The sequence below is a fragment of the Oncorhynchus tshawytscha genome, linkage group LG05, assembly GCF_018296145.1.
Source record: "Oncorhynchus tshawytscha isolate Ot180627B linkage group LG05, Otsh_v2.0, whole genome shotgun sequence".
Lineage (NCBI taxonomy): Eukaryota > Metazoa > Chordata > Actinopteri > Salmoniformes > Salmonidae > Oncorhynchus > Oncorhynchus tshawytscha.
Genome location: NC_056433.1, coordinates 43,186,831 through 43,200,971, shown reverse-complemented (window position 1 = coordinate 43,200,971; position 14,141 = coordinate 43,186,831). Strand labels below are relative to the sequence as shown.

The following is a 14,141-nucleotide window of genomic DNA, read 5'->3' as shown; positions in this document are numbered from 1 at the left end:
TTCAACAACCTTAACATTATAATGTTTTAGAGTGCTAAAGATTCCTTATTGCAGTTTGTGGTCAGGTAAAGTCTGGTTTGTGTGAATCGTGATCGAGAACAATGATATCAATGGATCTTTTGCAAGCCTTTTTTCTAGGCTATTGGAGATCACATTGTCTATTGCTATTGTCAAGGACTGAGGTTTGTCTTAGACTTTTGTAACGAAACAGCTCAACCTGAGGATATTACCGAGGAAGTGAGTCGCTGTTGTTTTCTACTCACTAATCCTCTGCTGAGCCACTGACCTTCAATTGGGAACCTGCAAACTGTCATTTTGAATCATCCCAATCAACTCAGTGTGAGGACACAGCGGGCATCAGACGTGAACTTCTGACTTCAGCTAAAACGGGCATGCTTGTGCCCATACTTTTAGTTACAGTACTTCCCTCAGCACACTAATAGCAGGATTAAGTGGTCGTGTCTTTATTGTTTGCAATATTGTTAATGTAATTTAATTATGCCAATGTGTTTTCATCAATTGAAAACCCTTAATCTATTTTATGAGAATTTATAAGATTCTTGTTTGCATAAAATAGACGCAGACCAGTCTTTCAATAATAGGTAACAGAATTTATTCTCGGAGCGCGCTCCCACTTAACCACGAGCAACAGTTTATATACAGATCATGGCGTCATTTCATTGCTTTAACAGAATCCCCTCCTCTCGACCGGGACAAAGTGAGGTGAAAAGTTCATTCTAACTTACTAAACACACTCCCAGGTAACTTTTGACCCCTCAACATTATCGATCACCACTGAGCTGACAGTTCTAATTAACAGAAAAGACAGTGAATGCATTCCTAGGTTATCTAAAAACCCCAGAGCTAAGTTTCTGTAGGTTCAACGCTAGGTTAACGACCTTATGTGTTTACACAGTCCCCAACCCATTTGTTTCTTCCTAGTTGGAATGGTGTTCATTAACTTGAATTACTCCTTGTCCGTGTCACACAATCCCTTCTTGTGAACTCATATTGTTAATCAGATATAATAAAACAGAGTATAAGTTTACTTAGTTACAATTCTATTTAAAATGATATTATTTATTCATTTATTCATAATAATTCCAACAAATATGCATTTAGCATATCAAATATAACAATAACACAATCCCCCTGACAACTTCTTAGTGGAGGAAAATTCCCACTGGAGTGTCATGGTTGCCCTCTATTACATGAACTTCTGTCAATTTCCATATTGTTACGCTTACCCTTTTCATATACAGACAAATATATGTATTTTTGACCATACCGCCGCCTTTATACACTGCTCAAAAAAATAAAAGGAACACTTAAACAACCCAATGTAACTCCAAGACAATCACAATTCTGTGAAATCAAAGTGTCCACTTAGGAAGCAACACTGATTGACAATACATTTCACATGCTGTTGTGCAAATGGAATAGATAACAGGTGGAAATTATAGGCAATTAGCAAGACACCCCCAATAAAGGAGTGGTTCTACAGGTGGTGACCACAGACCACTTCTCAGTTCCTATGCTTCCTGGCTGATGTTTTGGTCACTTTTGAATGCTGGGGGTGCTTTCACTCTAGTGGTAGCATGAGACGGAGTCTACAACCCACACAAGTGGCTCAGGTAGTGCAGCTCATCCAGGATGCCACATCAATGCGAGCTGTGGCAAGAAGGTTTTCTGTGTCTGTCAGCGTAGTGTCCAGAGCATGGAGGTGCTACTAGGAGACAGGCCAGTACATCAGGAGACGTGGAGGAGGCCGTAGGAGGGCAACAACCCAGCAGTAGGACCGCTACCTCCGCCTTTGTGCACGGAGGAGCACTGCCGGAGCCCTGCAAAATGACCTCCAGCAGGCCACAAATGTGCATGTGTCTGCTCAAACGGTCAGAAACAGAATCCATGAGGGTGGTATGAGGGCCCGACATCCACAGGTGGGGGTTGTGCTTACAGCCCAACACCGTGCAGGACGTTTGGCATTTGCCAGAGAACACCAAGATTGGCAAATTTGCCACTGGCGCCCTGTGCTCTTCACAGATGAAAGCAGGTTCACACTGAGCACATGTGACAGACGTGACAGTCTGGAGACGCCGTGGAGAACGTTCTGCTGCCTGCAACATCCTCCAGCATGACCGGTTTGGCGGTGGGTCAGTCATGGTCTGGGGTGGGGTGGGGTGCCATTTCTTTGTGGAGCCGCACAACCCTCCATGTGCTCGCCAGAGTTACCCTGACTGCCATTAGGGACCGAGATGAGATCCTCAGACCCCTTGTGAGACCATATGCTGGTGCAGTTGGCCCTGGGTTCCTCCTAATGCAAGACAATGCTAGACCTCATGTGGCTGGAGTGTGTCAGCAGTTCCTGCAAGAGGAAGGCATTGATGCTATGGACTGGCCCGCCCGTTCCCCAGACCTGAATCCAATTGAGCACATCTGGGACATCATGTCTCGCTCAATCCACCAACGCCACGTTGCACCACAGACTGTCCAGCAGTTGGCGGATGCTTTAGTCCAGGTCTGGGAGGAGATCCCTCAGGAGACCATCCTCCACCTCATCAGGAGCATGCCCAGGCGTTGTAGGGAGGTCATACGTGGAGGCCACACACACTACTGAGCCTCATTTTGACTTGTCTTAAGGACATTACATCAAAGTTGGATCAGCCTGTAGTGTGGTTTTCCAATTTAATTTTGAGTGTGACTCCAAATCCAGACCTCCATGGGTTGATAAATTTGATTTCCATGGATAATTTTTGTGTGATTTTGTTGTCAGCACATTCAAATATGTAAAGAGAAAAGTATTTAATAAGAATATTTCATTCATTCAGATCTAGGATGTGTTATTTTAGTGTTCCCTTTATTTTTTTGAGCAGTGTCTATCGGAAAGGGGTAGGGGGGTAAAACAATTACATGGTATATTAAAATCCACCTCAAGTCCTAATCATGTAACAGTATTTTCACAGACCCTGTAACCAAAAAACAGGTACGGGGTCATAAAATGGATCTTGGTTTTTATGCAGGGAAATTCATTAACACTTATTGTTAAAGATCTCCCTAACAACACCCCCCCCATCCCTCCCAAACAGGGCAAATACAAAGTTTGGTAATATTATGACCGTTTGTGCTGTTATTCTGTTACATAACGTTGCATCTGCACTGTTCTTCAAGTAATTTCACAAAGCATGATCATATTCATTTACCAGCTACAGTCATTTGGAGAAACATTGACCAAACTATTTATCAATGTTTTGATCAAATGAATCAGTTATGTACCTTTGATAGCAGCTAGCTATAGCCATGCCAATGTCAAGTCTTTCTACACTAATATTTGACTAACTCAGAAATATGAAGTTATTTCAGAATGAAAGTAAACTGGATAGCGAACAATCTTTTGTGATATTATGTTATCTAGGTATTCCCAGTTAGATAATGGGTTTTCACTTATTGCATCTGCATGCTTGTTGTCTTCTCACTGCTGCACTCGTTCGTTCATGAGCTTGGCTGCTCATTCTAAATAGTATAATCTGATCTGTTCAAAACAGTGGCAGCAGCATGTGCAGCGGTGATCTTTTTTTTTATTTTCTTTTTTTCATGCAAAAGTAAAATCGGTGTATTTATGCTGTTGTTCAAGTACACAGATGGCTTTCTATACAGTGCCTTCAAAAGTATCCACACCCCTTGACTTATCCAACATTTTGTTGTGTTACAACCTGAATTCTAAATGGATTAAATTGTTTTTTTTCTCTCACCCATCTACACAATAAATAATGGCAAAGTGAAAACATGTTTTTAGAAAAATGTGCACATTAAATTGAAAATCAAATCTAATTTACATAAGTATTCACACCCGAGTCAATGTTTTGTAGAAGCACCTTTGGCAGCAATTACATCTGTGAGTCTTTCTCGTTAAGTCTCTAAGTCCTTTCCACACCTGGATTTTGCAACATTTGCCCATTATTATTTTCAAAACTCTTCAAGCTTTGTCAAATTGGTTCTTGATCATTACCTAAACAACCATTTTCAGGTCTTGCCATAGATTTAATTAAAAACTGTAAACAAGGCTGTAACGATGTGCACTGAGAGTCTGGAAGCAAGTTCAGGAAGTGAGTGTTTTAATAAATAAACACAACATAATACAAAATAAGAAACACAAACAACGCACAGACATGACACAGGAACAGAAACAATAAGAAGGAAGGAACCAAAAGGAGTGACATATATAGGGAAGGTAATCAATCAGGGAAGTGATGGAGTCCAGGTGAGTCTGATGGTGCGCGTAATGATGGTGACAGGTGTGTGCCATAATGAGCAGCCTGGTGACCTACAGGCTGGAGAGGGAGCACACGTGACATGGGCACTCAGGAACATTCACTGTCTTCTTGGTATGCAACTCCAGTGTGGATTTGGCCTTGTGTTTTAGTTTATTGTCCTGCCGTAAGGTGAATTTCAAATCAAATGTTATTTGTCACAGTGAAATGCTTACTTTACAAGCCCTTAATCAACAATGTAGTTAAGAAAAAATAAGTGTGAAGTAAAAATATAGATAGTAAAGTAAAAAATAAAAGTAACAAATAGTTAAAGAAAAATAACAGTAGCGAGGCTATATACAGGGGGTACCGGTACAGAGTCAATGTGCGGGGGCACCGGTTAGTCGAGGTAATTGAGGTAATATGTACATGTAGGTAGAGTTAAAGTGACTATGCATAGATAATATACAGAGTGTGGCAGCAGTGTAAAAGAGGGGGGGTGGGCAATGCAAATAGTCTGGGTAGCCATTTGATTAGCCGTTCAGGAGTCTTATGGCTTGGGGGTAGAAACTGTTTAGAAGCCTTTTGGACCTAGACTTGGTGCTCCGGTACCACTTGCCGTGCAGTAGCAGAGAGAACAGTCTATGACTAAGGTGGCTGGAGTCTTTGACAATTTTTAGGGCCTTCCTCTAACACAGCCTGGATGGCAGGAAGCTTGGCCCCAGTGATGTACTGGGCTGTACGCATTACCCCCTGTAGTGCCTTGCGGTCAGAGGCCGAGCAGTTGCCATACCAGGCAGTGATGCAACCAGTCAGGATGCTCTCTGGTGCAGCTGTATAACTTTTTGAGGATCTGAGGACCCATGCCAATTCTTTTCAGTCTCCTGAGGGGGAATAGGTTTTGTCGTGCCCTCTTCATGATTGTCTTGGTGTGTTTGGACCATGATAGTCATGTCACAACATTACTAATAAACTATCATTATTGTGCTATTTATCGAATAATTACCTACTACGTTTAATTATTACTTGATTAAATTAATAATGTAACAATTAACGCATTAGGAATTTGGGCACCACTGGTAAAAGTTTGTTTAATGAATTACCGTTTCACAAATTAACTCAAGAATATATCGATATCCTACCAGTCATTAATTTGTAATTTCTTCATATCAGTCTCATTCTGAATGTCGTAGATTCCGTAAATCGGCACAAACCTGGGTCTCAATGATCATTCTGTACCACACCAATTGAGTTGATTATTTATTTACTAACAAGCTAAATGATAACAGGTGTACATACACACGGAATAGGTTATGAGAGAGAGAGAGATTTGTAAGCTACGCTTCGTTTAGCCCTAATACCTTGCCCCAAACTGCCGCCCTTACTGGTAAGAAGTAATGCATGTATTTCCGTATTTAAGATCTTCATCGGGTATCTCTGTTTGGCCCAGGCCTTCATGGGCTGGGTTCCGCTTGGTGATAAGGGTTCAAGGCCTTGTTCTTTGGATGGCCCTCTCCTTTGTTCTCGGGTGTAAGTCTCTGATTGACCACAAGATATCACACTGTCCATCTTAGTGGTCTGTTTACTTGCACTCATTCTGGAAGAGTGGTCTCCTGAGGCTGGCTAATCAGCCATGTCGATGATCCCAGAGTGGTGATGAAAGCCATGTAGACGAACAATGATTTGAAGAGAATAACCAGATGGTCCTGCTTAAATTCACCTTCTTAGATACAGTACTGAGAACAGCTACTCAACCGTAGCATTGATTGTTAAGAGGTTCCTTTGTCTTCTTCAACCTCATCTGCGTTTCGGGGTTGTGACTAATCGTAGACCTCAGCTGCAGCTCTTGGTCATCCTAGTCTGATATGTTAAATCTTAACTCAAATGCTTCATACCCTCGGGTAAAAAGGGGGTGTTTAAGTCATGCTGACATACTCTCTGGGTTCCCTGGGGCACGTCCAGATACGAGGCAAGGTATCACAATTTACTATGATCTCGTTAGAGAACTAAAATCACAATCTTATCGTCACAAAAACATTCTCTTTACACTAGATATTTTCTATATAACGTAAAGTATGCAAACATGATATACACGTTGTGAAAACCCTTAAAGTTACAATGTTACAATGTCATTATAACGTCTTCATTTAGCTTTTAATGACATCACAAAATGGACATTCATCTTTCACATTCCATTTCTCATCATTGCCAACATTCAGAGGATGAAATATATTGTCCCAGTGCCCATTGTTTGATGTTGAAGTTCTTGGACAGTAAACACTTCACAAGGCACACAGACATTCGGATCACCCAATATAGGCAGCAGACGATTCCTTTTTATGCCGAAAGTTTACGATCGAGTGAGTTGTCATAAAACCCTCCCCTGCAGGAGAGAGAGAGCACTGTAACCTGATCCTTTGGAACCTCACAGGAGAGTCATGACAGTGATGTAGACACCAAGGATCTTGAAGCTTTCAACCTGCTCCACTACATCCCCGTCAATGTGAATGGGGGGCGTGCCACAATCATCTCCATGTCTTGATCACGTTGAGGGAGAGGTTCCTGTCCTGGCACCACACGGCCAGGTCTCTGACCTCCTCCCTATAGGCTGTCTCATCATTGTTGGTGATCAGGCCTACCAATGTTATGTCATCAGCAAACTTAATGGTGGTGTTGGAGTCGTGCCTGGCCATGCAGTCATGAGTGAACATGGAGTACAGGAGGGGACTGAGCACACACCCCTGAGGGGCCCCCATGTAGAGGACCTGCATGGCAGATGTGTTGTTACCTACCCTGTGTTTAGTCCTAGGGTCCTTAGTTTAGTGATGAGCTTTGAGGGCACTATGATGTTGAACGCTGAGCTGTAGTCAATGAATAGCATTTTCACATAGGTGTTCCTTTGTCCTGGTGGGAAAGGGCAGTGTGGAGTGCAATAGAGATTGCATCATCTGTGGATCTGCTGGGGTGGTATGCAAATTGGAGTGGGTCTAGGGTTTCTGGGATAATGGTGTTGATATGAGCCATGACCAGCCTTTCAAAGCACTTCATGGCTACAGATGTGAGTGCTACGGATAGGTAGTCATTTAGGCAGGTTGCCTTCGTATTCTTGGGCACAGGGACTATGGTGGTCTGCTTGAAACATGTTGGTATTACAGACTTGAGTCAGGGAAATGTTGAAAAAGTCAGTGAAGACACTTGCCAGTTGGTCCGTGCATGCTCGGAGTACACGTCCTGGTTATCCATCTAGCCCTGTGGCCTTATGAATGTTGACCGGTTTAATGGTCTTACTCACATCGGCTAGGGAGAGCTTGATCATACAGTCGTCCGGAACAGCTGATGCTCTCATGCATGTTTCAGTGTTGCTTGCCTCGAAGTGAGGATAGACGTAATTCAGCTCATCTGGTAGGCTTGTGTCACTGGGCAGCTCGCGGCTGTGCTTCCCTTTGTAGTCTGTAATAGTTTGCAAGCCCTGCCACATCCGACGAGCGTCGGAGCCGGTATAGTGTGTTTCGAGCTTAGTCCTGTATTGACACTTTGCCTGTTTGATGGTTCGTCGGAGGGCATAGTGGGATTTCTTATAAGCTTCTGTGTTAGAGTCCCGCTCCTTGAAAGCAGCAGCTCTACCCTTTAGCGCAGTGCGGATGTTGCCTGTAATCCATGGCTTCTGGTTGGGGTATGTACGTACAGTCACTGTGGGGACGACGTCATCAATGTACTTATTGATGAAGCCAGTGATTGATTTGGTGTACTCCTCAATGCCATCGGAAGAATCCCGGAACATATTCCAGTCTTTGCTATTAAAACAGTCCTGTAGTTTAGCGTCTGCTCTGTCTGACCACTTTTTTTATTGACCGAGTCACTGGTGCTTTTCTGCTTTAGTTTTTGTTTGTAAGCAGGAATCAGGAGGATAGAATTATGGTCAGATTTTCTAAATGGAGGGTGAGGGAGAGCTTTGTACGCGTCTCTGTGTGTGGAGTAAAGGTGGTCTATAGTTTTTTCCCCTCTGGTTCACATTTAACATGCTGGTAGAAATTAGGCAAAATGGATTTAAGTTTCCCTGCATTCAAGTCCCCGGCCACAGATGTGAGTGCTACGGATAGGTAGTCATTTAGGCAGGTTGCCTTCGTATTCTTGGGCACAGGGACTATGGTGGTCTGCTTGAAACATGTTGGTATTACAGACTTGAGTCAGGGAAATGTTGAAAAAGTCAGTGAAGACACTTGCCAGTTGGTCCGTGCATGCTCGGAGTACACGTCCTGGTTATCCATCTAGCCCTGTGGCCTTATGAATGTTGACCGGTTTAATGGTCTTACTCACATCGGCTAGGGAGAGCTTGATCATACAGTCGTCCGGAACAGCTGATGCTCTCATGCATGTTTCAGTGTTGCTTGCCTCGAAGTGAGGATAGACGTAATTCAGCTCATCTGGTAGGCTTGTGTCACTGGGCAGCTCGCGGCTGTGCTTCCCTTTGTAGTCTGTAATAGTTTGCAAGCCCTGCCACATCCGACGAGCGTCGGAGCCGGTATAGTGTGTTTCGAGCTTAGTCCTGTATTGACACTTTGCCTGTTTGATGGTTCGTCGGAGGGCATAGTGGGATTTCTTATAAGCTTCTGTGTTAGAGTCCCGCTCCTTGAAAGCAGCAGCTCTACCCTTTGGCGCAGTGCGGATGTTGCCTGTAATCCATGGCTTCTGGTTGGGGTATGTACGTACAGTCACTGTGGGGACGACGTCATCAATGTACTTATTGATGAAGCCAGTGATTGATTTGGTGTACTCCTCAATGCCATCGGAAGAATCCCGGAACATATTCCAGTCTTTGCTATTAAAACAGTCCTGTAGTTTAGCGTCTGCTCTGTCTGACCACTTTTTTTATTGACCGAGTCACTGGTGCTTTTCTGCTTTAGTTTTTGTTTGTAAGCAGGAATCAGGAGGATAGAATTATGGTCAGATTTTCTAAATGGAGGGTGAGGGAGAGCTTTGTACGCGTCTCTGTGTGTGGAGTAAAGGTGGTCTATAGTTTTTTCCCCCTCTGGTTCACATTTAACATGCTGGTAGAAATTAGGCAAAATGGATTTAAGTTTCCCTGCATTCAAGTCCCCGGCCACTAGGAACGCTGCATCTGGATGAGCGTATTTCTGTTTGCTTATGGCCGTATAAAGCTCATTGAGTGCGGTCTTAGTGCCAGCATCGGTTTTTGGTGGTAAATAGACAGCTACGAAGAATATAGATGAAACCTGTCTTGGTAAATAGTGTGGTCTACAGCTTGCTATGAGATACTCTACCTCAGCCGAGCAAAACCTCAAGACTTCCTTACATTTTGTGCACCAGCTGTTGTTTACAAATATACACAGACGTCTTGCTGTTCTATCCTGCCGAAAAAGCATAAAACCCACCAGCTGTATGTTTTTCAGGTTGTCGTTCAGCCACGACTCTGTGAAACATAAGATATTACAGTTTTTAATGTACTGTTGGTTGGATATACGTGCTCGCAGTTCGTCTATTTTATTATCTAATGATTGTACATTGGCTTATAGGACCGATGTTAGAGACAGATTACCCACTCGTCGTCAGATTCTTACAAGGCACCCAGACCTACGTCCCCTATATGTCTTTCTTCTGCAAAACATAACGCTTTGTATACAGGGCAAAAATTTAAATGCTTTGCCACATTTTTTGCAGTATTACTTTTGTGCCATGTTGCAAATGTAACAGTACAGCTTCCGTCCCTCTCCTCGCCCCAACCTGGGCTCGAACCAGGGACCCTCTGCACACATCAACCACAGTCACTCACGAAGCATCGTTACCCATCGCGCCACAAAAGCCACGGCTCTTGCAGAGCAAGGGGAATCACTACTTCAAGGTCTCAGAGCGAGTGACATCACCGATCGAGACCGTATTAGCACGTACACCCGCTAACTAGCTAGCCATTTCACATCGGTCACACAAACAGGATACAGGCTTTCTTCTTTTCATTGTTGAGGAGTAACTACCATGTTGTTGATCCATTCTCAGTTTTCTCCTATCAAAGCTATTAAACTACTTTTCCCCCCTTTTTCGCCCAAATGTCATGATATCCAATTGGTAGTTTCAGTCTTGCCCCATCGCTGCAACTCCTGTACGAACTCGGGAGAGGCGAAGGTCGAGAGCTATGCGTCCTCCGAAACACGACCACGCCAAGCCACTCTGCTCTTGACACACTGCTCGCACCAATGTGTCGGAGGAAACACCGTAGAGTCAGCGTGCATGCGCCCGGCCATCACAAGGAGTCGTTAGAGCGCGATGGGACAAGGACATCCCAGCCGGCCAAACCCTCCCCTAACCCAGATGACGCTGGGCCAATCGCCTGATGGGTCTCCCTGTGGCGGCCGGCTGTGACATAGACCGGGATCGAACCTGGATCTGTAGTGATGTCACCGTTGGCCTCGTGGTGAAATCCCTGAGCAGTTTCTTTCCTCTCCGGCAAGTGAATTAGGAAGGAAGCCTGTATCTTTGTAGTGACTGGGTGTATTGATACACCATCCAAAGTGTAATTTTGTAACTTCACTATGCTCAAAGGAATATTCCATGTCTGTTTTTTTTACCCATCTACCAATAGCTGTCCATCTTTGCGAGGCATTAGAAAACCTCCCTGGTCTTCGTGGTTGAATCTGTGTTTGAAATCCACTGCTCAACTGAGGGACCTTACAGATAATTTGATGTGCGGGGTACAGAGATGGTAGTCATTCAAAATCATATTAATTAAATTACTTATTGCACACAGAGTGAGTCCATGCAACTCTGACTTGTTAAGCAAAAATTTACTCCTGAACTTATTTAGGCTTGCCATAGCAAAGGGGTTGAATACCTATTGACTAAATGTTTTATTAATTTGTTAACATTTCAAAAAAACATATACTGAACAAAAATATGAATGCAACATGCAACAATTTCAAAGATTTTACTGTGTTACAGTTCATATAAGGAAATCAGTCAATTGAAATAAATTCATTAGGCCCTTATCTATGGATTTCACATGACTAGGCATAGGCCCACCCACTTTGGAGCCAGGCACAGTCATCAGAATGATTTTCCCCCCACAAAAGGGCTCTACTACAGACAAAATTTCATCAGCTGTCTCGGCTGGCGTGGTTACATGTGGTCTGCAGTTCTGAGGCCAGTTGGACGTAACTACAAATTCTCTAAAATGACGTTGGAGTAGCTTATGGTAGGGAAATTAACAGCTCTAGTCGACATTCCTACAGTCAGCGTGCCAATTGCATGCTCCCTCAAAACTTGAGACATCTATGACATTTGTTGGGTGACAAAAATGTACATTTTAGAGGGGCCTTTTATTGTCCCCAGCACCTGTGTGATGATCATGCTGTTTAATCAGCTTCTTGACATGCCACACCTGCCAGGTGGATGGATTATCTCGGCAAACGAGAAATGCTCATTAGGGATGTGCCAACATTTTTTGAGAAACACGCTTTCTGTGTGTGTGGATAATATCTGGGATATTTTATTTCAGCTCATGAAACATGGGACCAACACTTGAATGTTGCGTTTTATATATTTTTTCAGTATAATTCCACTTTGACATTATGGGGTATTGCGTGTAGGCCAGTGGCAAAAAAACTCAATCTAATCAATTTTAAATTCAGGCTGTAACACAACAACATTTGGAAAACATCAAGGGGTGTGAATACTTTCTGAAGGCACTGTAGATAGTATGACCATCTGTACTGTAGATTATCTGTTGGTAAGCAACTGGCTAATAAGGTTAGGGTTAGGTTTAGGGTTAGGATATGGGTTAAGGTTAGGACTAGGTTTAGTGAAGGCACTGTATCTTATTAAAGAAACTTGAACTTGAAAACTTGGCATCATATTTCTGTCATGCTGCTTTATTCAAAACTCCAACCATTCTGCGCCCCGGGTATTCAGCCAATCAGAGGCCTTGGGCACAGAGATGTATGGTATAACTTTGCAATCATTGGTTTCCATTTGGCATGCATTTTAAAGTTAAACCGGAGTTAGCATCCTGTTACCTATAAGAAAGTGGTAAATAAGGGGCAGTTTGAAAGGGGTTTTACAGGTGACACCCTGTTTTCTGTCTGAAATAGGTTACAGTGTTATGTCATAGTGTTATGAAATGCCAATGACTAATGCATGAAGGTGTGACTGCAGCCGTCGGGGCTGGGTAGACAGAGAGGAGTGGGAGGTCAGTGGAGGTACCTGCTGTGTTTGAAGTCACTGGGCGGGCAGCTCCATCGCACTTGGTCTCACAGAGAAAGTCGTCGATGGAGGGGCTTAGCAGGGGGCGGCTCTCTTGTTGCTCACTCACCAGCTGGAATTGCAAGCAGACGACACTGCTCAAACTCAGACACAACATGCCCCTTTGACCCTTCTCTTGGAAATGACAATGTGACCCAGACGTTATAACATGTGGTGATGTGTGGCCTTAGAAACGGTGTATTGTTTGCCCTCCCCCCATCACACCTGCACAGACACACACACAGAAACATGCCACTCTATTTGACCCAGCCACTCTGATGTCCACTTCATTTGACAGATGTATTTTTTGTTATGAACTGTATCCACTGTGCACTTTGTAGTGATCCTCTGTTTAAAAAAATGTAATTCAAACAAAGTGATGACATGATCTTATGTGACCCACCAATCCTCCCCATCCCCCCCACCAGTTCATGGGTGTTCTGTTTTTCCCCTGAGGACCCACAGCTCAGTTGAGTGCGAGCTCTATGAATCCATCATCTGCCTCTCCCAGTGCCCATTTAGCCAGCCTTGGCAGAGGCGGAGACTTACGGTGTGTGTGTGTCCCCAAGTGTAATTGCTAAGCCATTAGCAGTTGTTTACCTCACTTCCCAAACCCATGCTAAAGCTAATCACCTTGCCTGTGAGGCATCCTTGTGCTGTCGCTGTAGATTTGCCAACACTGATGTGGCATATGTCACATCCCATCCATTATCATTAACCTGAAGTAGTTGCCACATGTTTAACTGGCCCATTTGCCACCCTGTGCTCTACTGACAAAGCAGATTGAAAGTATGGATTTGGTTTGATAAAAATAGTACTTTTGTAGATCAATAGACAGACAATTCTCAGTGCGGACTTTTGTCTCCCTTTCAGAATGACACGAAAATCGATTTCCTGTAAACTTGTGTGAATAATAGCACAACTCTGACGAAGATATTTGTCAAGATGGCATAGCAGTTAGACGTCCTTTGTCCTCGTCTTGTCATGTATGTATGTATGTATGTATGTATGTATGTGTGTGTATACATATTAATATATATATATGTATGTATGTATGTATGTATGTATGTATGTATGTATGTATGTATGTATGTATGTATGTGTTTATATATATATATATGTATATGTATATGTGTATATATATGTATAATATAATTTACACCTTTCTTCGCATATCTTTTATCTATTTTATTTTCCAAAAACTCAACTTCAAAACACTCTCCTGCAACCCGTCTTGCCAATTAAAAAAAAAAGGTTTTTACCTCAAATCTGAAATCCACAAAAGAAGCTAGCCAGAAGCTAACAGTAAACTGGCTAACGTTAGTATTCAGCTAACCACGGACGGATTGTGATAATCAGCTATCCTTTAGCTCGAAAATCTATCACCAGTTTTGTACAATGCGACTCAGACCAGAACACACCGGGCCTATTTTTCTCCATATCCACAGATTTCAACCGCAAGCTCTGGACATTTACACCTGGATCTCGCAGCTAGCTGCTATCCGTGTGACTATTGGCTTATGTCGATACCGGAGCAAACATAAATTATTCCGGAGCTAGCCAGCTGAAGAGTTCCATCAGCCACTCCTGGGCTACAATCACGTATCCGAACCCGTTTTGCTGCCAATGCGGAGCCCCACCGGG

General features: G+C 43.3%; 1 protein-coding gene across 1 annotated transcript in view; it reads right to left on the bottom strand.

Annotated features, from left to right (window-relative positions):
- The window catches only part of LOC112251529 (PEX5-related protein-like), a 62,058-nt gene extending 49,443 nt beyond the window's left edge, over window positions 1-12,615 (bottom strand). The window contains exon 1 of the mRNA XM_024422513.1: window positions 12,459-12,615. Coding sequence (XP_024278281.1) covers window positions 12,459-12,615 — 157 coding nt within the window. The remainder of the gene's footprint in view (window positions 1-12,458) is intronic.
- Window positions 12,616-14,141: the final 1,526 nt, after the last annotated feature.